Below are 25,773 nucleotides of genomic sequence, written 5' to 3'. Positions count from 1 at the left end.
GGTCTCTTGGTTCAAAGGTTCAAATACTTTACTCCAATCCGGTCTTTATGGATGCTCAGGACAAGGAGCTATCTCCTTCTGTCTTCCTCTGCTGTGTCCTTTTCTCTTTCTCTTTTGGTCTGCCTGTTTTATGCTTTGTTCCTTGACTGTTGATGACAGCTAATCGATAACCCAGGACATAACTACAGAATTTTCTAAGGTTAACCAAGCTAAACTAATATTGCTTTGATCACTGAATCTGGGAACCTTGCATCTCAGCAAACATCAACTTGCTTGGTGTTACCCATTGTATCTAGATTCTTAAAGACGCATTATAACTACTATATATACATATAAATATAATTTCAGTTTTAATTTTGTATTTATGATGTTGATTTGATTTTTCACTTTTTATTCTCTGGCAAAACTAGTAAAGTTTAAATCAGACCACATAGGAGATGTAATATCAATTACTACTGAAATAGCATTAAACTATTTAAATAACTTCCCTCAGGAAAGTGGAATATTACAACCTGTACTTAATTTGTGCTGGAAGTCATTGGAAATGGGCTCTGGCATCTCAATTGTAGACAAACCACACCGCACCAGCGGTGGGATTGGTGTCATAAGAAAGAGGCAGCTTATCTCTTATGTTGCCTCTGTAGGCAGTAAGAGTTTACTGCTTAGTATCTATCTGGGGTTTTCTGGGTGACCAGAATGTTAGGTTTCTGAAATGCCTTGTCGGTAAATACTGTACATAGAGTAACGTGTTTGTTGTAGGTTTTGTGGTGTGTTGTGTAGTTGGTGTCTTGTCATTGTAATAAATATTTGTTTAACCAAGTGTGCCTGGATTATTACTCTATTCACCAAAGCTGTGGCAGAGAAAAAAAGAATTCACGTGCCTCTAATTACACCAACTGCTTAGGTATATTCTGGAAAAAGCACTTACAAGTTGGGGATTATGAGTAATTATTTAACTTATTGACTTAACCACTCGGTCAATTTCTGATTTACACAGTTTCATCACCCCCCATTACCACCCACAAGCAAAACTGTTAGCATTGATAATTTAATATAAAATGCGAATACATTATGAATATCAATTTTTTATATGTGAAATGTGGGTGGTACAGGGGTGAGCTGCTTCTTCCTAATCGCTCTAGGGTCTGACACTTGCTGTGTGATATTTGTATATTCTCTCAGGTTTGCATAGGATTTATGTAAATAGCTTAAGTAGCTCCCACCTTCCACAGACATGCTAGTTCAATTTCATTAGTTATTCTAAATTCTCCTTTCCTCCATTGGTCTGTAATGGACTGGCATCCCGTGCAGGTCAGTATGACAGGTTTGAGAGTATGGTATGAGAGTCCAATCTGAGACTCTCAAAAGCATTGGAACTTCTCTTGGTTGGTTGACCAACCTTTTGGTGTATGTTGGTGAGTTGGAGGTTTATTTGGGCTATCAGGGTTGGGCACTTTGAGCTGACAGAAATTGAGATTTGATGCAAGATTTGACAGTATACATTACATCAGCGTCTTCCCTTAAAAAGCACAAAATAAAAAAAAAATACATTAAGACTACCCTATTTCCAACTCAGCAAGACAACTAATTATACATCCATCCAGTTACTGTCTACTTGTCCTGGTGAGGGGTGCAGCAACTAATTATACCAATGTACAAACTGCTATTAGAGTCACTCAAATACATTTTCCTTTTCTGTTTTATATAGATTTGCAAAATTTTTTTTTTTACTAGTGGTATTCCTTGTGCAGACATATCTCATAAAACATATTTTTTATTTACCATTTTCACATTTTCAGGTGGCATGAAATACAGCAGGGTGTGTGTTGAAAATATCCTTTATTGTTACCCTTATAGAGATCACAATCTGTTAAATTGTTGGTTAAAATAAATAAAATGATAAATAAATTAGAAGTATGTCCTTAATGTATTCAATGTTAATGCTAAATTATAAAAACCTCAATCAAAATGTCTCATAAGTCAACTGTGAGCTCAGCATAATATTAAAAAACATGTATTTACTTAAGGTTAATAAATAAATACATTTTAAAAAAGATCTGTCATTTCACAAAATTGAACACCATAGAAAGGGTATGAATACCTTTTGCAAAACACTTCACATAAGAAAAAGTATTATAACTTCAGGAGACATTCCAACTTAGAAATTCTTTAACATTTTTTAAATTCACTACAGAAGGAACTCTATCAGTCTAGATAATTGTACCTCCAGGATGACTTTGAGGTAGACTGGCAGAACAATTTGAAAAATCCTAACAGTTTTCCCATCTGTCTGGTGTCTTGCCTGTGGATTACTTCCTTACTGCTATCAGTTTCTCCCCTTTTTGTTAAAAGCAAATTTTTATTAAAAATGTATTCGACAAACTCAACAGCTGGCTCAAAAACTAGGTATGAACTGGTTTTGTAAAAAAAAAACAAGTATAGCCGCATTCTGTATTGCTGCGTGACAAGTAATCCATAGTTATATTAAAGCAAAAAAAATGACCAAGTGTGAGGATTTACGGTTTGTAAATTACATTAATTGATTTTCAAACTTAAAATCGACAGTGACTAAAGTTTAACAGTTTCAGTTCATTTTCTAAGTTTGAGCCACAGAAAGGTAAAGACAGCCACGAATGATCGGAAGTAGATTTTGCAAGAGGATTTTTTCCCCCTTTTTTCTAAAGAAAGAAAATCAGAGTTAAGATCATTACAGTAATTGTGAAGGAAAAACAGGCTGTGGTAACCTGATTGGGAGGATCTTTGATTAATGGAAATCCAGGAAAAATCATTACTGATGTAAGCTCTACGCCAAAACATACCTTGATAGCAGTGGAAGCAATCTGAATGTGATGTAATTTACGAAGAGTACTCTCTCTGTCAATAAAATAGGAGGCAGCCAGCTGATGAAGAGTTTCTAGTGTGACGATGGAGCTGTTGCTGGCATAGTCATTCACATCTGCTCTCTTGCTCAGTTTTGTTTTGTCCACAAAGATGGTCAGTGCTTCTTCTCCTGCGTATGAAACTCAATGTCACCGATTTGTGTAAAAACAAATATCTCAAGAAAATAAATCTATTAATTACACGTCCATTATCACACAATGCAAAACACAAAGTATATTTTCTTGTAGACAACGATTAAGCCCAAAAGGGGATAAAGGTTTAACTTTTGAGCTCTCTAGGAACCTCATTAAAGACTGTAAGAAAATATTTATATAGTTGTGAATTTTTCAAAATTGTATTATACTGTATATTTTCCAAATATTATGGGAAATTTACAAATTACAGAACATAAACATAATCAGTACTGAGAAAATGTTACTCAGTTTGGGTGCAAAAACATACTCAAATATGACTCTCAAAACCACTTGGACTAGGTAAGTAAGGTTAACACCAGTTAGAGTCTTAAAGGAAAAACTTCCCCAAAATGCTTGGCTGCCCAAAGAGATTATTGTGATATCTGATATTTTGTTGTGGGAGATGGTGTTCCTTCAAATTGTGATACATGGGGACTGTGACATATTACCACACATCTGTAAATAAATATAAAGGTCAATTTAGTGAAAACAATATAATAAATTGGTTTGCTTTTGAATTGTTTGACATGTTAGATGTACAGTATGTGTATGGATACTTCCAAAACAAAAAGAATGCCAGAGAATAAAACAATGTTCCTTTGTTAAATTATTCTATAGCCCTTCTTATCCATTCTCTTTTAATATGGTTACTACAACATAAAAGTTTTTCTTGTGTTCTTGTGTTGTGCTGGTACAAGGTGTCTATTCTTTGATAAAATTCCTACTGTATAATTGACCTTTATGAGTTATAAGCAGATAAAGGCTTTGTTATTTTCTAAAAAAATAAACCCATTTGTCTTGGAAACTAAGATGTTCTTGTATATTCAGTATATTTCTCTATGTGAAGCTTTGATTGATGTTATGCTATGACCTTTGACAAAGATTGATCTGTTCATGGATGTCAAAAATGTAATATTTCTCTTTTTTAATAACAGTCCTTATGTTTGCTATAGATTTCACTTCAAACTACACTGATTAAACTTACTGTATACAGTATATTAAGGTAATTTTAAAATAGCTGTTTTTTTGCCTATGTGCATAAAACATAAACAAGTTTTTTTTTAATTATGAAAACTAAATACAGATTGTCTGCCAGATAATGCTCATGTTTTATGTATTTTAGTTTTAGTGTATTGTTTTTTTTCTATTTTATTACCCAAAGGTTCATATGATTTGTCTTTTCTAGATGAATTCTGAGATAAAGCAATAGTGATCACATTATATACAACAGTATTTAATTTTTTATTCTAACTGCATTTCCAAAAAAAAAATATGCATGCAAATAATTATAAACACAAGTTATGGTCTTTGAAGCACAATTATTCAGCAAATGATTTACTTTATATATTAAATATTAATATTTAATCAGTATTTTCCACTAAACTGTACACATTGTTACTTTAATGTTTTTGAACACTTATCATTGCAGTGAGTAGCCATGAATATTTCAGATGAATTAACTCATTTTAAACAGAGGTGGATTTTGTCTACAACTACATACAGATGCAACCATCTAAAAAGCATGTATACATTTTGCATATTTGTGTATTTGCTGTATACTACTGTTTTGTTCAGTATGCCGAATTTAGACCTTCACTTTCTCAAAGAAGATCAATAGGGGGCCATTGTGTTTTGTAAGATATTACTGAATCAGTAGTTTAATTTATTTTCTTTTAGTATAATAATCATATTAATTGTTATTGTTATTATTATTTTAAAATGTATTGTGGCTGGATCTGTTAGATTGAAAGCTCTCAATTATTATAAAACTATGTATGGTACTGTAACATTCATGTACTAGAAGCCTACTTCTGTAAATCCAGTTAATCTGGAAACATGTAACTAAAGGAAAAAAATTAATAGCAGAAAATAAAAAAACAATATAATAATGTTTCTGAATGTTATATAATATATTATATACTGTACCTGGTAGTGGTATCTGAAAATAAGCAGTAAGGTACAAAATAGTATTCTTCCTTCTTCATAAACATTTTCTGCATCAAATTCTTTAACTTGGTCACTTGCTGTGGTTATTTTTGGAAGGTTTTAACATTACTCATTTTAACTACATTGAACACTTGCAAGGTTCAAATTACAAACAACAAACAACATACAGTATACTGAAAAAAACTTAAGTTACATACTCTAAGTACTTATTTACCACCAAGGTTGGGCAGGACCAGTGATTTTAAATGCGGGGGGGCAAAGCCATCAGAACTCCTTAATGGGAAAACCAAGTTGTGGTTTTAGATAATGTTCTTATTTTTTGTGTAGTACAAACTAAACAAAATACATGCTATCAAAATACTAATTTAGACAAATTTATAATTAAATGTGTTGATTCCCTTTCCCTAGACATTTTGTGGTTGATTTTTATAATGTACTGTATAAAAATAAACCACTTTAAGTAAACACTCAAATCTGTTCATTTATTGTGTGCATTCTTGTGTTCCATCGGTCCACATTTTACCCAATCCCTTAAAGATTCAGTAAGCATAAGAGATTCTCTTTAAGAACCACAATTTCAACACAATGCTACAATATTCATGACAAAATGTTTTTGATTAATAATATATTATATTTTGGTGCATTTCAAAGTAATTTAATATAAGTTTTCATTCAGCAATTTTTTATTCATGCCATTGTTTTATTTTCAATTCCTCTGCAAGCAATTATAAGGGCAAAAATATTATTTATTTGTTTCTATATACTGTATATTACATATAATACTTACTCTCCAGTGTAATAGAAAATTAAACTTGCTCTCAAAAAAACACCACTAAGCAATGTAGTTTTTAATTTAACTTGTGGCATTTCATACATGAACTAAGAAACTACATTTCCCATACAATCAGTTGTCCAATTAGAGTTATGCAAGGCTGCAATAATGAGTAATGTGGGGAAAAAGAAAGTTTTCATTGTGAAAACATTTAAAACTGTACCTGTTTAGTAATACTGTAGAGCCATTAATGTTACTGGTACAACACATGTATGACTCACAATATTATGCAATTAGCAGTAAAATGGCAACTATATTAGACTTGTAATAACAGATATGGTTATTTTGCCACTAAAATATAGATACTGTATTAACAGTAATTACAACATAAAACAAAATTACTGGTTTTCTAATTACTATACTGTATACACACAGAATAGTAATCATTTTTGTGTAAAGCATTTAGTGTTCGTAAAACTGTTTTTTAATAAACGTTATAAAAATGTTATTACCATTGTTAGATTCCAAATCAAATTTGGAATTGTCACTGTGGTAGTGACACATTTTAAATACAACATTGTTTGACCAATTGTTGTGGGTAGTATATGATCAGCATATGAGAGCACTTACACTAACAGGTTAATAAACGTTAAATTTTATAGCATACTCTTTTTGCACCTCAGCACAGAATCTAAAAATAAATTATAATAAACTAACCCATTCATGATTTGATCAAGAAAAGCTGACATTGCAAAAACCCTTTTGAGGTTTTAAGTGATCTGTTTGGGAATCTGGGAGTTTTAGTGTTATCTATTACAGTATATATATTTTTTTCAAGTTTTTTTGCATGAATATTTAACCTAGACTGACAGCACATAAGTGTGCAGCAGCACAGTGGTTGCAAAATTTAAGTCTTAATTGTGCCACCAGGCAGGACTGCACAATTCTGTATTCTACAATTTGTCCAAAATGAACTAAAAAACTCATTCCTTAGCCGTAATTCAAATGTTTTTGTTGGTGTAAATTGTTCACTTTTATTTTTGGGGGGAGTGGGGTGACAAAACAATAACAAAAGAGACAACAAAGTGAGAAATTTAAGTTCAAGAAATTCAGAGAACAAAGCAATATGTAATGCATTAGTATAGCTGTGTTTTGGGCATGAACTCACTTTTCTTAAAAGCAACAGTGTAGCCAAGAGGATTAAATAGTCTAAACTCACAGTGAGGCATAAGCTAATGGGTGCCCAATGTGGAGGTTGGGTTTGGTCTAGAGTATTATAACTGTGAATGCTGGATAGGAATATGTAAAGTCCTGTATTATACTTATTCAAATAGTTTACAACCGTGGCACATTTTGTTGTTGGCTGCCTTTCCAAAATAAGCATTATGTGGGAGTGTGATGACATACAGTATGTACTGTAGCTCAATAATTTTCACTTATTGACGAATTTCATTGTGCATTATTGAGTTTCATTGTGCAATTGTGAAAGCATGTCTATAAAAAGCAAGGGATCTTTATATCTACTGTATTTATCATTGTCAGTATAGTATCTACCAATCTACTATATAGATTAAACTTAAATTAGAGGAGATTTTAAAAGACGCATGACCACTTCACAGATGTCGTTGCTTTAAAATTAATATACTTAAACCATAATGCTTATTTCCCTTATTGACATCAGTGTGAGTTATTTTATTTGTATAACTAGAATGAAAACAGAACTTATAAAAATCTATCCGTATAATTTTCTTTTTACACATCATAGGTGGGAATTTGTTGATCGCTTCTTTAATTTTACAGTTTTGTTGCTAATTTAGTTTTTTTGGTTGGATTTAAATTTTGTTGCATGTCAAACTCCATATCCTCTCCATTTCATTTTTATCCTAGTACAATAAATCTATATTTCTACTTAATTGGAATTTTTATCATTTGCAAAACTGATTATACCTCCTAATGTGGCTGACATTAAGAAATGGGTTCCATATTTCTTTATGAGATTTTCAATAATCAGTTGAAGGCTTGGTCTGCGTCCCAGCAGCCTGATGTTTCTTATTAACTCAGGGGCAAGAGGTAAAGGTGAGCCAAGAAAATCTCTTCTCTCAACAGCCAGGTTATGCACTTTCCATCGTCCAAACTCTCTGCAAAGAAAGAAGAATCATTGTGATTAAAGAAAAAAAAATGTGACCAAATAAAACATTACTGATAATCCTTATTTGTATTTTTAGCAAAAGTATTGCCAGCAGCAGTAACAATGACTACAAACACTAATACAGTATCTTAAACATCACAAAAGGTTTCTTTTGAAAACTGAAAGCTTAGCCCAAACAGGTAGGGAACAGTCAAGTACAGTAAGTTCCTAACAGAAGAAAAGTTAAAAAAATAAATAGGTCTATTGATAAAAATGATACCATTTTTTTATAAATAATTTATTCAAGAACAAAATATTGCTGGAAAACACACAAATCTGAAAACTTCTCTGTTCCCATTGGTCCATTCCATGTCTGTGAAAAACAACAATCTGTAGCTCATATTCACAGTCAACCAAAGGAATATGAAAATGCTTTCTTGACACTTCTCTCATTTTCTAGCAAAAGGTACCAGAACTGTCCTGGACTTATTTTATTTAGAATGTTATTTATTTAACTACATTTTATTGTTTGTTATATTATTTCTATTAGCCATTGTCAATACACCAAATGACAGTTGTCTGTTAAAGACAGTGCACATTCAATTTCTACACAGAGCATATTTTACCACATGATGGGTAATTGTAATTCACTGTGTCCCATACCTGGATAATCATTACAATATATTTATAAAAAAGTTTTCATTTTTCTCTGGTAGGTTACTGTATATTTATTTATTTTTTGTAAGAAGTAAATGAGAATGCCCAGTATGGAGTCAAACTATTAATTGATTTGCTACAGATAACGTGGGAAATACCCCAATATTTGCTTTTCACAGAATACTGTGGGGGAAATACAAAAGGCATAGTACTTAATTTAATATATACAGTATATAATCTTCGCCTCTGTATTTTTAATGTTTTTCTCATACCCATAATGCAGCGAAGGACCTGTAACACCTGCACTTGCTAAAGGTTAGTTGTTCTGTACACATTCAATACAATGGGCAGTAATATATTAAAGCAACTGTCATTCTCTACACTTGATAGATTACCCTTTTAAAAGGGACCCTCAACTTCCCTTTAAAATCTGCAAAAGTAGATCATACTGCACTGAATGATTTCCAAATAATAACAAATGTTTATGGACTCTTTTGGAAAATGGAGTTTGACTCCTGGTTGTGGGACTTAAGTTAAAAATTACAGAAGTTTGTAAAAAACAATCTGAAACTAAGTGTACTGTAAATCTTTTAGTGAGTATATCATCTGATTTGAAAAGCTTTCTCATGATAAAGACTGTTGGTAATCACTAATAATTGATCATTGCTTATGTAATAATATAAAGAAGCATTTTAAAATGTTAAACATTTTTCTCAAAAGTTTTAAGGCTTGATTAGCAAGCTTATAATTTTTATAGTTCATGTCATACTGTACTTATATTCTGTGATCATTTCTATTAGGTTAGTTATTCAGTTACAATGGAAAACTGAACTTGCTACTGTGTACATAAAGACATTTTGATACAGTCATTTATGGGGGCACTGCAATACTGTAAAACCTCCAATTTATACCACAAAATAGATTAAAATTCCAGGTATGTTTAGTGCTTCATTGTCAATCCATGAACAACATGAACCGACCCTTTTACATTGTAACAATTGTAACAATGTAACAATTCACTTGTGAATCTCTTTTAGTATGATAGAAATATTGTTCTTAGTCGTAAAACCATATTTCACGCATATTGTAACTTAGTCTCATCAATACATTGATTTATTTTCATTCGTTCACATTATTGAATGTAAGTCTTAAATTCTTCATGAAACACTTAACAATATTATAATTTATTACAGTACATTTCATGGCAAGAATTTCTTTAACTTATTACATTGTCATACTGAAATGCTCTAATATAAAAATGACGGTGAGATGCAAAATGTAACCAGATTGTAGTTTGTGCCTGAGCTACGAAAAATATTCTCAAGAACAGATTTTTTTAAATCATTAGTTGTTCACTCACAGCGGAGCCTCATTGTAAGTTAAAGCCTTTTTCTTTCCTACTGTTTTAAGCTAAGGTTTCCCACAGAATTATTTAGTATATTTTATTGTAACTGTGAAATGCTTTCATTTTTTACAATCTCAGGTAAAATTGTAACATTTAGAACATATTATATCTAGTAAACAGAATTTTGTGTTTTTGACATTTATTTGAAATACATGGCTTAAAGCAAATTCTTGTTTTCTCACAAATACAAAGCTGGACAATATTATCATATGACAAATAATGTTCCGGGAAAAAGAATTGGGCAGTAATTGGGGTTAAGGACTCAGTATTGGAAGGTTGAGGGTTCAAAGGGACACTTCTGTTATAGTCTATACAAGGCAGTTCCAACACAACGCTTCAAGTAAATGTACAGCTATGTAAACTGGTATGAGGTAGTTTAAACTTATAGATAGAAATATGGCCAAAATAGATAATTCAATAATATTTAATTTTATAGATACAATTGGAGACATCACCAACAAAGAGCAGTTTTGCCTATACTTCCTTAAGGGCACTTTAAGTATTGAAAGGTTCTTCTACATGACCAAGGCAGTGTTCATGCTAATCTAACTGGGAGCATGATGGAAATTTAAGATAAGCTCTGCATACTTTTGAATTATTTCTGTAATTTCAGCATACACACTAAGCTCTATTTCTGAAGCAATAAAATAAAATGTTAAAAAAGACAGATGTGTGATTTATTAAACACTTGGTCAAGTTGGGTTTAAAAAGAAAAAAAAGATGGCAGTTTAATTACAAAGCACAAAGTTGTGGGCCACCTTGATTTCTGTTCTGTACAAGCAGACACATTCTAGAAATACAGATTGCGCACTTCAATAAAGCATTCTCAGATTTTTAACTGATTCAATTTGTTTGTAGTAAAGGAAAGTGCGGCACATAAATGATGTGTAAGTGCAAATTGAAACAGTAAATCCCCCTCTATTATATGCTCCTTCAGTTACCTGGCTATGATAAGCTCTGCTTGTCTTATCTTAACCCCTGAGCAGGCTCAGCAGCATCTAAGGTTGTTCTACAATATAACGCTTTTGCAGCTGTTCTTAACCTGTCCATTCTGAATAATGGCTTTTCATTTAGAAGAGAATATAGAATGATTTTTAAAAAATAAATATTTACCACAAAGAAAGATAAACTACCACAATATTTATACTTTCTAGTAGTCTTAGTACAATCAAGGGAAAAGTTAGAAAATTGAAAGAGGAATGAGTCAGCTCATTGTGTTATGGCTACGTCTTTGTTGCTGTTAAATACCATTAAAACTGTGAGAATAGGCATGTGTACATTAACTGTTCTGGTACAAAAGCATATGATGTAATGGAAAATTGTAACTTATTTGTAAAGAGAAAGAAACTCTGTAGGAGAACCTTTGGTGTCAAAATAATATTGTCACCTGTAATATTTCCAAATTAGCATTAGTAAAAAATAAGTTATATTGTAATGTCAAGTCTTAAAAGTCTAAAAATAGAGTTGTAAAAACTATGTACACCACAAGTACATCAACCAATCATGGCAGCTTTATTACCACATGGTAGTACAATCTTGTCAGATCTCAATGCCTGAAAAAGGCTGGAACTAGCCATTGAGAAGGACAAGCAAGTTGTTGGAGCAAGTGGTGTTGTTGGACCAGTGAGTGGTGCTTTTCCCTTTGGACAACCTCTGCCCCATTGTGGTGACTGTTAGGAGATATCATCTTTCAGAGGAGACACTAAGGTGGGGTCATAGATATTTGGTCACTAAATATTGCAAGTCACTTTTTGGAACCTCTGGCTAACACCACTCTGGTGCTGTACATTTTGGACTTCCTTAAGCTCCTAATTCAATTGGTGAAGTAATGTCTTGCCTCTCTATCTGAACTGGTCTGTGTAGATAAGGTCCATTAGTCAGGTAGTCAATTTTGAGCAAAGATTCAACCAAGAAAACCAAGGAGCATTCAGAACAAATCAGGCATAGAGTTGTAGAAAGGCACAGAGAAAGAGAGAGTATAAAAACACCTTATAGCCATCCAAGGAGGAGACTCATTAGCGATGCTACTTTGAGGCCAATTATGTTAGAGTTGGAAGTACATGTCCATAAGTCAAAAATATCCCACAGTACTCCCCAAAATGTCAGTATGTACTGAAATATAGCAGTATCTAAAATGATGCATGAAGTTTGCAATACAACATTGAAGTGACACTGCAAATGACAAAGTTTTACCTTATATGTCTATATTCAAAGCCTTACATGTATCAAAAAGCCAACAATCACATCACATAGTCAATATCATCCTTACTAACAAATCAAATATAATGGAGGCAGCATTATTATTAATAAAAGCAGTTATGTTAAAAAGCTGCTGCCCAATTTTGTCAAGGCATGTTAATGTCCTTTGATAGTCCTGACTGTGTTGTCTATCAATGATACCTAACCAAATACACGGACCTTGAGCAAAGTTCACTGAATAACAATTGCACCATCCCAATATACAAAGTTGACTTTTGACTGTGATTGCTGCCACTTCTGTAAGTATCGACTCAGGAAAGGTGAATGTTTAATCAATAAAATAATTTAGTCATTATTTTTTTCTTTGCTGTGTTTGTTAACATTAACCTTTGGCGACCCATAAAAATGTTAACTTTGAGCCCTCAGGTTTTGGTTACAAATATTCACTTCAAACAATAGTGAGTATTAGAATAAATGAGAATACATTTTTGGAATGTGTTGAATGTGTATGTACAATATGCATTTAACTCATGTTAATTCTTTGCCAATGCCCACTAATTCATACAAGGTGCTGTAAACAAAACAAGCAACGTAAGTCCAATAGAAATACAATCCCTTATCATCTTTATATGTCATTAAATAATATTGAATCACACTGTTAAATCTTATAGCTAGAGAGTTTAATGCAGTATTTACACAATTATTCTTGAGGGGATTTTTTTGGCCACTTTGCAATCACAGATCCCATATTTCTATTCCTGCTGAATGCACATATCAATATTATATGAGAATGAATGACATATCTTGAAAATTGCCATTCATATTAAAAGAGACCTACATGAAAATAATATGAAATGTAGTCAAACAACTACCTTTCTGCTTCGCTAATATATTCAAAGTCGTTGCTACGTCATGCATTGCCAAATAGTGATGTGTAACCACAAGGCAGCTGTGGGCGCCTGCACCAGTATTGTTATAAAAGTATTTGGGTGATTCTTTAATCCAAAGATACTTAATTGTGTGTCCATTATAGAGCAAGGCATTTTACAATCCAATATAATCTGATCCAGTACAATCTAAATGAAGTATTTTACTCAAGGGTACAAATGCAATGTCCCACCCAGGATTTGAACCTGCAACCTCCTGAGTAGACTTTAATGTTTGGACTACTGTACATAAGCATTGAAAATTTTATAAATTATAAAGATGGCACAATATATTCAAGTTATGACAGAAATAAAATAATTTCACAGTATTTTGTGAAAAAGCAAAAGATACAGTGTCATACTTAGTGTCTTATACTGTAATTATTTAAAAAAACTAATTAGGAGAGATAATGGTGCACAAGGTGCATACAAGTACACAACTTCCTTGCATTAATTTAGTCTGGTTATTGTTTTGTAACAATACCTGTTTGGGTATTTAATAGGATAAATGTCAATAATAAATGAGTACATTTGCTGATTTCATTATAATAAATCAAGAGGACATCACCGTCACCGTTTTAAACCCCAACCTGTCTGGACCAAGCTACGAATATGGCAACTCTAAAATATTTTTTTAAGGGTTGTACCTACTGTAATTTAGATACCTTTTAATATTAAAAACTCAATAAAAGTATTAAGCTGGCTGAAAATATGGACATGACTCTCTTTTCTAGACCTTCAACTTGCTAATTTTATGAGAGATATCTGTCATTATTATGAATGCTTCCAATGGATTATATTGTTACAGTTGTTTCAATACCAATACTCACTAATTTCCACAGAATGTATTTTGACAACATTCAGTATTGTGTGTAATGTTATTTGAATGCTCATTTATGACAAGCTTGCTTTTCAAAAAGGTTTTACGTTTATGAAATACATGTTATTGACAGATCTTCAACCAAAGATACCCCCATTAGTCTTTTATGATTTGTTCCAATCCTTATGCCACAAAAAGTCATGAGGAACCTCAACATTCTTCTTTTCCTCGTCCTCCCTACTCACCTGTATATTTTGTATCTCGTAGAGAATCCTTGTCGGTTCCTTTCGACAAAATCTGTGTATTCCTGCGTGTGGTGGAAAGGTCCCTTGTCTGAAAGGAGCCAATCAAGGGGACCGCTAGCATGCTGATCTGAAAGCACTGCAGCAGCTAAAACCCAGCAATGGAGGCTCAGTGTTATCCACTCCCATAGAGCCATCAGAGAGAGCAGTTCAGCAACAGCACTGTACCACTATATCATTTCCCCACTGGTAACTTGGAATCTTCATTTTTTCTGATCTCCCTGCACACCTAGGTGAAGACACAAATAAACGCACAGCAAGCAATTAGAGAATAACCCCCACAGAATTCCTGTTCCTTCTATTTTTTTAAAGGACAGCAAACAGTTTCTGAGCCTTTGCAAGAAAAATAAAAAAAATAAAACTGTCCACTTTATACCAGTTCATTCTGACCTACAGTTTACAACTGCCTGACACATATGTACTCATATGAAACTATTCAGATTTGTTAACACTTAATTATTTTGTCCATAAGAAACAAGAAAGTACTGTAACTCGTGAATCCATACAGTATCAGAATGAACATTACAGTAAGTAAACAGAAATGAAATTATAATTATAATTATTTTGTATATATATAATTATATATACAAAATTTACTTGTGGAAGGATTATTTGGAAGTGTTTATCCTTACCGTGATTTGTAAGTTCTAGAAACATTTCAAGCTCTAAATATGTTGCAGATTTTCCTTGACAACTTTTGGGAAGAATGTGGCTATGTTAAGATTATATAAATAATAAGATTAAGATGGTAATAACAGTTTCTGCTAATCTATAAATTACTGTATATACTGAGCATCAATTTATTATTGAAATTCCCTTTATATTTATGGAGTTAAAATAAATTAAATTTGAAATCTCAGCATCACACTGACAAGCAAAATGGAAGATCTTCAAATCTTTAAGAAAACATCAATACATCTGTACATTTTTTATTAAATACAATCTCAAATTTATAAGATTTCTAGGCAATATACCAATCATGTATTTATTTTTTCAATATGTAATGTTTTAAGTATTTTTTTTTCTTCTTTATAGATTTGTTTTTTATACATACAAGCTGAAAGGTGACATTATTGCATAATGTTTGTTACAGTACTTCCTTTCAGCTAGTGACTACATTGAAACTCACTTTTGTAAGCATATATGTTTGTTTTCATGCTTCAGGGTTGTTGATTATATATTTTTTTCATATGAACCAAGTACATTATTTTCAAAAAGTTTAGGAAAATAAAGAATGATGTATTATGTGTAGTATGGGAAAAAAGTGTCTTTTTATCATCAAAAAAGACTTGAATAGCTCCACTAAAAGTGCTCAAAAATAATTACATTCAGTTTTGATATGACCTTGAGGTATTCTGAAAAAATATAATAGGGACAGGATCTTCATATTAAGCTTTATCTTTGTGAAAGAAAAAAAACATGATATGAAATGATGTTTTGAGGGTATTTCCCAATGTGACATTCAGTAAGAAATTAGTTTTGTAGATTCTGCTGCCTATGCAGAAAAAGTAATCATTTGGCCCCATTATCTCCTATTAATCTTTTCCACCTACAAATCACTACATCAAGGTAAACTTGTTCACATACAGTACATGTACATAAGGGAAAAGCAATAATGATACATTGCAATACATTTTTTTAAACTACAGCAGTTATCCTGTACATCAGAGGGTTACCATGGCTTAACGCAAAGCAACTAAAAGGCCAGTCCTCTCTTCAGCACTACAGTTCAGTAGACTGATTTTTTAAAATCAGCTCCAGTTTCTAAAGCCTTAAAAATAAGCACAATTGTGTAGTAGTTTAAAGCTTTTGCTAAAAATGTTCCCCAAAACGCATATCTTTCTGCAAACATGCTTACCAATAGCAGGAATAGAAACAAGCTGCACTGACATAATCAGACTTAATTTGTTTGGATGTTCCATTTTTATTCCAGTTTTTTTTGCATATGTGTAACAGGAAAAAAAATGTTCTCATCAACATTCAAGTAATAAAAGCTTGTAGCTTAAACACTATGAATTAATCAGTATCAATTAACTCACTAACTCACTAATAATAGGATACTTAATCACCACGAAAGATATTCTTCATCAAGTCCTAACACAAATTTACCTGGAAATTAAATCTTTTTTTACAAATAATATTGTGAATATGTTCAGAAAGATACCCGATCCTACCTTTTCTAGCATGTTTTTTTTTATGTATACAGTATGTTATTTGAAGTCTCAGTAGTTTAAGAATGCTGTCATGTTCCAGTCCACTACCTTTTTGCTAGAGCTTCTCAAGTGAAGGCCTTGATCTATGTTATAAATCTACATTATATTTATTTTCAAACATTCCTCCAAAAAACAACAACAACTAAATAATCATTACCACAAAGTAAAGCATTTTAGTAATAATTACTGATTAAATGGTAAATTTGACGATAACCATTGTATCACCCATGTGCACATATCCATTTGACATTATTGCTATTCATAGCAATGAAAAAAGACACACATTTTAAGCAAATGGCCATTGAAGTGAAAAAGCCTATTCCCTTTTAGACTATATTGCTGTCTAGACCTAACAGCAGTAATAATGACCCGTTACATTCATCAAGCAACATTGAAAACAGAAAATTCCAAATGAATAGGAAACTTATCAATTTGTTCTTCTACAGTTAACAGAATATTGTTTTAATATTTCTATTGAGGACACACTGCTTTTGAATACTGTTCTCAAGGAGGGATAACTAACTTACAGCATATTCAATAGTACAGTACACTGGTATGAATGACTGATTATCTAAGGATATACAAAAATCATTACCTTAGATAAAGATAGATTTTGCACATAGACAGATAACTCCTAACAATGATGCTGTTTATTCCATGCAGTATTGAATTTTGCATTAAGTAGTATTCAGTCAAATGGCTGTAGTATCAAGATCTAATTGCCTGATACCAAACTAGGTCACAGCAATGCAGGGTTTAACAATATGAACCTTTCTAGATATATTGACCAAATTCTAAGAAGTGTAGATTGTAGGCAGGAGATATTGTAAAAAATAAAATGATAACAATGATAATAAGTGATATACAATATAAGCACAAAATCATTCCAGTATGTTATTAACACTATCTTAACTTAAATAATCAGTGTTTAGTACCACCTACACTGTAATGCTCTGCTGCAATTTTAAAGAATAGTTTTAGTTCAATATACTGTACAAGCAAGTTAAGGCAGTAAAATAATAGCTATAAATTCCATAAGAGTGGTATCTCAAATATATGTTTGACATCAATGCAATTAAATGTTGCATTGAATGTTAAAGTGATAAACTGGTATAGATTACTGTCATATGTTTTATGCACTACTAGGGAATTTCCAAACTCTTAAAATGCCCTGGGGTCTTTCAAAATTAAACATGGGAAATCTCATATATTTCTCTAAAAGGAGATATTGTTACAGTGACATTTCTAATTATAAAAAAAGCATGTTAATTCTGCCTCATAATAAAGGAAAACGTAAAGTTAATGTTAATGAACATGTTTATTTTAATAAAAAGATGAATATGCAAGTCACAAACATTAATGGATGTTTTCTTTTTGTTGCTGCAGCAATTTCTAATATTATTTTATAAATTAATTAATATTATATCAAATAATGGGGTAGAGACTCTATTCCAATCCCTATATGTCTGGGGAGTATATACAGTACAGCAATGTCCCTCCCTTTTCCTTCACATACCCCATGCATAAATGCATACAGTACATGCAGTTTTCTCTGATACTCAGTGAGGATCAACAGGAACTTATTACACTACTTATGCATGTATGTTCTAAAAAAATAAAGAATACAGATATTGGAAATGGATTAAATGTTTTGACGTCATTTTAAATAATTAATCTGTGATACACTGTAGGTGACATTTTTGCAATAATTGGGCACAGTTGAGAAGATTCAACCTATTGAATTTTAACCCTGGTACAAATGAAGGAAGAAAAACACAGAAAGAAGTCAATATGTCCAGGTTAAGAGAATGGGACCTTTACAGTATGTCATACTTATATTGGAAGCTGGACTGAATCTCCCCACTGTGGCACAGGCATGAAGAAACAATATTGGAACTATTGTATTCCCAATCAATGGGAGGTACTGTATAACTGTGATGATCAGGACAGGAGTTTACTAGGTATTACAGAATATGTTGTTTGATTGCATTATGACTATATGGTGCTGTATTAATCAATTACTAAGACCTTAGTTTCAGTCCTTCCTTTGGACTTATTGTGACATAGCACAATTCCAGCAGGACATTGCACATTCTGTTTGAATAAACCATGCTACTTGAGTAACAATAGCTATCTTGCTATTACTATTCCATGAATGCTATATTTTTCCATTTGAGCCCTAATGACCATATGTGGAATGAGCTGGGCTAATATGTGGCATCTGGTTTGTAGAGACCAGTAAACAGGCACATGCTTGTCCAGACAGTAGCATACCCGGCCTATTTCTAAGTGAGCAAATGGTTGGAAGAAGTGAGTGGTTCCATATATCCACATATACCTGTGGGGGTATCTGTGAGTCAATGCCCAGCATGTTGAAGGCTGTAAATACTGCTGGAAGTGGACTGATCTATTATTTTGGATTTTGTCTAGTAATTTTGTAGTGCATTAAAATTGTAATGGCTATGAGTCTGGAGACAGAAGAAATGACTAGGTTTATGTAAGTTGTATTCCATGTGTTAGCAATGCTCCTTCCTGAGTGTATATAATTGCATTGCTCTTCTCTGTGAGTGTGCTGAAGATAGAGATGGGAGGGGTCAGGTAAGGCTATGTGCTCTGGTAGGAATGTTGACTCTGAGAATGTGGTCTGCTTTAATAGTCACGTATGGACAATAAGGAGTCACAATCACGTAGGTCATAGAAGCTTCTTTATGGAAGTGACAGCCTGGGACTCTGGTCTGGTGGGAGTTGTCGAGTTTTACCGCTGCCTGCCAGCACAAGAACCCCCATGTTACTCAGATGTCACAGTCCCTGGTGAGTATAAGACTGGGATTAACTGTGCTGGGTCTGTGTGCTGCTGCTGTATTAATGTACTGTATGTGCCTGCCATTCTTGATTTGTATCATGCAAACAATTTATTTCATTACTATGTCAGTATGTATATATAATACAGCCCTTTATAAAAGAATGTAAATTCCCATGGAGATAATTACAGTTAAAACCAATGCTTCAAATGCATTATGTATGTGCCACAGTAATCAGGCTTCAACAGTATAACCTGTGGAATTCATTAAAAGTCAACTGATTTTAGCTTCTCATATGCAGTATATTACATTATATTTTAATTGTAAAGTATGTGGAAACTCCAGTTCTTAAACATTAATACTATACTTTAATAATGTTTTACAAGCCTACCAGTCATAGAAGAGGATTTTAAACAAGTCCTCAATGTTAAAATAATATTGGTTCTAGTACAATACATGGAAAACAATGAATTCTAAAAATAATGGAAGACAAAAATAAACATGTCAAACTTTACTTTCCAGTTTTGGATAAATCATAGTGCAACCTACTGTAACAAAGACTGCATAGCTTGTCAGCGAATGTACAGTAAGTTACTGAACTGTGTGAATAAATGTGTCCAGTTTAATATGTCCTTTTAAATCCTTGTTTACATTTCACTTAAAACTCAACATTCTCCTATTTAACTTCTCAGCATCTCTTATTTTTGTAACATGAAATACAATACTTTAGGAAGAAATTTCTGAATAAAACAATCGTTTTCATGAAAACAATTATATCAAAGATTCTTATTTGTTTCTCTGAAGGAGTCAGAATGTGCATGTTGAACACGGTGTGTAATCCCTTATCTCCAAGCATATTTTTCAATTATTGTCCCTTCCTTGAGGCACTTTTGTATTAATGTTCCAATCAGGCAGCCAATCTTCTGAAATATCTTTCTGCATAATGCTTTTTTCTTTCTTTTGCAGAATGCAGCACTGAATAAAGGTAACCTCCAGTGATCTGGAAGTTAGCTTATTATCGTAAAATAATAGGAAATGGATATTTCCTGCAAAGCCTTCTTCAAACTTAGTGCCATTGCAAGTCAAACCATGAATTCCCCTTTGTGAATCTTTATTATATAAAAATTGTTGTAGTCTTTCATAGCTACTCATTAATTTGCAGAATAATTAACTCCAAAATATCCCATAAACACTGTTGTTTTCTCCAGAGGACATTTCTGTTAAGTAAACTAGTTTTATGTTTTAGTTTTATAATTAAGATTATATTTTACATCAACAGTATATTTTTAAGTAATGAGAAGGATATTGGTCTGGATATGGTAGAAGCACTCTTTATTCCAGAATAATTTCAATAGGATTCCAATAGACTCCGCCTAGGACATTGAGTTTACAAGTACAGGTGGTATTTGTGTGTCTGGAAAAAAAGCCTGAGCATGAGTACTTTGTAATCTGAAGATGTTCTGATGTTTCTTACAGTACAGCAGTGTGAAATGACATCACAAAACATTGATATCAAAGTGATATGCCCATCACAAGGTGGTTCAACTATAAAGAGTAATGCTATAATGAAAAGTAATGAAAAGTAAACAGAACTGATCTCCATACAGTAATTAAAAGTTGAAAAGTTATGTGATTGTGCTCCTTTGATTTCAAGTGTCAGTTTTGGGTAGTCAGGAATGTGATGGCATTGCTTTTCTGTGCGCATTACTGACTGGGGATTTTTATTAATTTTATTGTGAAGTATGTTTTTAACGCATTTACACCAGCAAATATACTGGCTATGCAAGAATACAAACCCAACATTTGAAACAATGAGCTTTCAAACTGCTTACATTAAGAATATGTTGAGATTACCTGTTAGTCTCCCCTCTGATCTCTCACATGTTCTGCATGAAGAATACTGTAACGCAATGGGGTTCAGGTAGGCTCCCTTTCCACATTAGGTCGGCCCCGCACCGTCAGGGGCTCGAACCCGGGATTCCCGCGTCACTCAACAGGGACCCAGCCCGGTGAGCTAAAGAGAAATCTCTCTACAGCCCAGGGGCTGTGGTCCTGCTATTACAGGGAAGGGCAGTGACGTCACTGCTCTGGTAAGCCGGCTCTTACACAGTACCTGTCGGCCGTATGTGTTACAATACCAACAAATATTTGAGAGTTCCTCAATACATAATAAAATGATGAATTTCTTTATACCACATTCAATCGACCTACCCATGTATATAGTATTAATATAGTATTGGTTTACGGGCAAGTGCAATCAGTGGTTAAGCACAAAACATGAAGGGATATTGTTCAATTATAGGGGCTTAGGGTGATTGTGGGGAAAGTAAACTTACAGGTCCTGGTAAGCAGTGTGGATTCCTATAAGAGTGATGTGTAACGCCTATGCATGGGAAAATGTCTTTAATGCAATGTTATATCAATTTTAATGCTATGTTTATTTGTACTGTTTGTATGTTATTTGTAAGTCTCTGTATAGTATGTGTAAAACAGCTGCTTTAATGCATAACACATTTCCGAGAAATCAGACAATAAAGTATTATCTTTAATATACGGTATTATAACACTTCCTCTTGCCTGCTCATTCTATTGTGGGTTAATGTAAATGCACCTACAGTATATCACCTGGTGTCAAGAAATGTCAAATGAACATCTAAGAAGCCCAAAAGACAATTTTTCCTTGTTTTAAAATTGTGATAAAGGATTTCTCGTAATGCTAAGCCTCATATAATTCCAAATCAACATTATCGATATCTAAAGTGTTAACAGCAATTCATTTTAATCTCAATGCAGTGTTTGTTTAGCAAATTTGTCGATTGCAACATCTGTAATGAAGACTCAGGTCTCTCAGAATGCCCTGGACTGCAGTTCTGCACTTCAGATGATTATACAATTACTCAAAACTAGTTAGGCAAAAGCAAATTAATGACAGATTATCTTTCTTTCATGCTACTTCCTTCATGTCTTGGCTTTATACTAAGTCTTCGTGTTCCTGTACATTGGGGATGGAGGATTAGATGTAGATCCATTTAACAAAACCATAGCAATCCCTGCTAAGCAGACTATCCTCTCTGATTATGTAGGTTGGCAAAATTCTATGATTATGATTCATTTCATAAATGGTACTTGTGACTAAACAGTCATGAGGACACCCACAATGAGAATGGACAACAAAATAAAGCTACATATTTCCAAAACATTATGTCTGTAACACTTTCATAGTTCTATCAAGAATCTTTTAATTGTCTTAAAGGCAATGTGTAGATTACTGATAATGCATTTTCATAACTTCAACTAACATTTTTATCTATTTGTAATGGTCATTGTTGATGTATGCTGTATTTGATGTAGTTCATGTTATACTCTGACTGAATTTTGGATAATAAGCAGTGTTACAGGTGGTGATCTTAATACACTCAAGACAGTGGTTAATTTGGGTTGGAAACAGGGTAACTAACAATGTACAGTACCTTACATGTGCTAATCCTGGCTGTAGCTATGACAGCTATATTATATATAAAGAATCAAGTGAGCCAAAGTTATACATTTATTTAGGTTACTTTTTCCCAGTACCTTGTAAGATTGACAGAAGTTCATCCCATCAAGTTACCACAATTAGAATCAGTCAACTTCACAAGGTTTTTTTCTGCTTTCAAACATACTAATAATGCTGCAGTGTGGGTTACCAATTAAATTACATCTTGCTTAGGAATATACAGTACCAAAAGAAAGAATCTTAAAAATAAGTAGGTTCTTCATACAGTAGCACATGATGAGATAATACAGAAGGACTTATTATTTAAAAAAAAATGCAGACACCCATCTTGGGGGTCTTTTTAATATATTAACCTTTTTAAGCAAAGATAAATTTAGCAAGCAGAGCAATTGTAAATAATTTATAAAATCTACATTGAAAATAACAAATTCCTACCATCAACTAGTACAAGACAATTAATTTGTTTTACTGAATATTATATAGACATATTACAGAATGTCTCACCTAATGTAGCATCACCATTTTAGTAAAATGACATGAATATACAGATATGTCAGTTTAAGTTATTTACCAGTCCCACAATATTTCACAATAAAGTTAATATGATTATATTACTTGTTAATGTGATTTGTATTTTTTTTTGTTTTTATTAATTCATTATACAGTACGTACAAGTCTTTAATCTTGTACTTCTAAAAAAAGGTGTTTTATGGTAATTACCATGTCTTTCCCTTGCCTGAAAATTATGTAAATACTTGTATCCATATCTCAGCTTTATTGATATATACATTATATGCTGTATACAGTATATACAGTATAAATGTCTGTGGCTGAACACTAAAAACTTTTGAATTAAGAATTGACTTAAAAATTTTAATTAAAAGTTACCATGCTCTCAAAAATCACTGAAATTATCAGATTAGAATATGAAATATAAAATAATAGTGAATTAATTTTGTTGTGTAGGCAAAGGTTCCAGCACCTATTCAATGTGATTCTCTGTTCTCTGTTCTATATACACTATAATAACTGATTAAAAATTAAAATTAAAATCCTTGAGGTAATAACACTCAAGACTCCACTCAACCCAAGCACCACTAGGTAAAACACCTATACACAAAGCAAACCTAAATGCATATACAGTCTCTTAGGGGTCGAGGGAGTGGGAGGTCAACATACAGTAAGATGAAACTCGCAGTCGAATGTGGGCTTAGTTAATTTAAGACATTTATTTACCTTGTAAATATCAAAGACGTAAGACGTTGCCTTCATACTCTAAATTCATTATTTATGAAAAAAGAAGTGGAAAATCACATGATAAAAGCATTTAATAAAAACTCGTTTAGTTTCTAATCCCTGTTAGATCCAAAACATACACAGACTACCACCGAATCATATACAGTAAGTAATAAAAAACAGCAGATTTAAAATAGTTATAGTTAAAATATATGCCCCTACAGACACATTGAAAATGCAGTCACATAACAGCATCATTTTGCATTGTTTTTGCAATTTCAGTTGTTATTGTCGGAATATGAATCCAAACTTACCATTAAGTGTTCCATCACAAAGCTTTCTGGAAACAGAACAGTGATTGTGTCCGATCCTGGGCAATCAGCAGACTTTTTGTCAATAGAACTGTCAAAAATGTCAACTTCCCGCAGCAAACATGAGGTTCTAATAGCAACACCAAACCCAGCGTAAAACTCTCTTAATTATGTTTTTCACAGATAACACAGATATTTCACAGATAAGTCACGAACAGCTGATAAATGCAATCATCTCTCCTGGTTTACTCCAGTCCGAAACTTAACAACCATTCCGTTGAACTCGCTGTTCTATTGAAATGTAGATGTGGGTTGACCACTGAATAAATTAACGTCCGGTAAGAACAGGCTGCGACCTTTTCGAATACAGTTTACAAATTAAACGTTCCACCAAGAAAAATAAGGTTCACCAATATAGCAAATGAGTGCATTCACTGGATAAGCGAAAGAAAGGTAAGCGGAAACATTTCTAATCCGCAAAGAAATCGCATTTAGTAATGCTTAACAAAATGTTCAAGTGCCTGTGACTGGTTTCATATTCCATTATAAAGTCTACACTTCTACCTGGTCCTTCTTGACCCTCCCTCTATGCATCATCGTCTGAACCAACTGAGGTGTCGGATCTCGAAGAGGACAGACAAGCGCTTTTCTTTCTCTCACTCACACGCACACACAAAATACAGGTAGCCGTCTGGAACTGTTCTGAAAGATGTTTACATCCAGCGTTCAGGAGATCGGGACCATAAGCACAGCACGATTTTTGCAGCAGGAGCAATAGTTAATACCAGTACACAACAGTAGCCTACGATGATCATTTCTGTATATTTCTTAGGCACGTACTGGATTCTCTTTTTGTTTTGTTTTTTTAGTACTGTTATTTGTAAAAGAGCTTCTTTGTTTCAGCAAATTGTTTGCTTCAGCAAAAATCCCGTAGACCCTCTGCGTGTTGGAACAGACCAGCTATCAATGCATGCAGTATACGCCTTCCCTAACCTGAAGAGATGCAGATATTTTAATCTACAAAACCGGGAAGCATAATGTTAAATATATATCTTACATACATATGTAATTTGATGTATTATTTTTATATGAAGATATTATTAGAAGCCTTATTTATTTGGTATTATCTGGAATTCAAACACGAAATATCAACACACGATTCAGCAAAGTAATTAGATCTAAGTATGATATGGAATGTTCTAAAACTTTCATTTGCAATATTAAGGTGTTTATTACAATGTTTCATCGGTCTCTACACCTGAGATTAATACGAGCCATACGTTTAAATAATATTAAAGCACATAACAGTTATAGTACCGTATTAACATTTTTAGTAGGAGGTGGGGCAAACAAATTAACCGCGCAGTAACTTTGCTAGGGCAGTAGAAAGCAATTTACTTAAAGTCACTTTCCTGTTAATTTTGATATTTCCAAGGTGCTGAATTTTAGTTCTCCTAATAGTTTATACTATCGTTTACACCGCTAT

The 25,773-nt window shown here is 32.8% G+C and overlaps 1 protein-coding gene across 2 annotated transcripts in view; it reads right to left on the bottom strand.

Annotated features, from left to right (window-relative positions):
- The window catches only part of LOC148652014 (BMP/retinoic acid-inducible neural-specific protein 3-like), a 32,448-nt gene extending 7,192 nt beyond the window's left edge, over positions 1-25,256 (bottom strand). The window contains exons 1-4 of one of the 2 annotated variants that reach the window (XM_088598480.1): positions 24,291-25,256; positions 14,174-14,459; positions 7,741-7,931; positions 2,820-3,010 (exon numbers count right to left, since the gene is read on the bottom strand). In XM_088598480.1, coding sequence (XP_088454606.1) covers positions 2,820-3,010; positions 7,741-7,931; positions 14,174-14,367 — 576 coding nt within the window. In that variant the 5' untranslated portion in view covers positions 14,368-14,459; positions 24,291-25,256. The remainder of the gene's footprint in view (positions 1-2,819; positions 3,011-7,740; positions 7,932-14,173; positions 14,460-24,290) is intronic. The other variant, XM_088598481.1, reaches the window with a different exon arrangement.
- Positions 25,257-25,773: the final 517 nt, after the last annotated feature.

The sequence above is a fragment of the Lepisosteus platostomus genome, chromosome 11 (genome assembly GCF_059453375.1).
Source record: "Lepisosteus platostomus isolate fLepPlt1 chromosome 11, fLepPlt1.hap1, whole genome shotgun sequence".
In the NCBI taxonomy this organism is placed as follows: Eukaryota; Metazoa; Chordata; class Actinopteri; order Semionotiformes; family Lepisosteidae; genus Lepisosteus; species Lepisosteus platostomus.
This window is presented reverse-complemented; position numbering and strand designations above follow the sequence as displayed.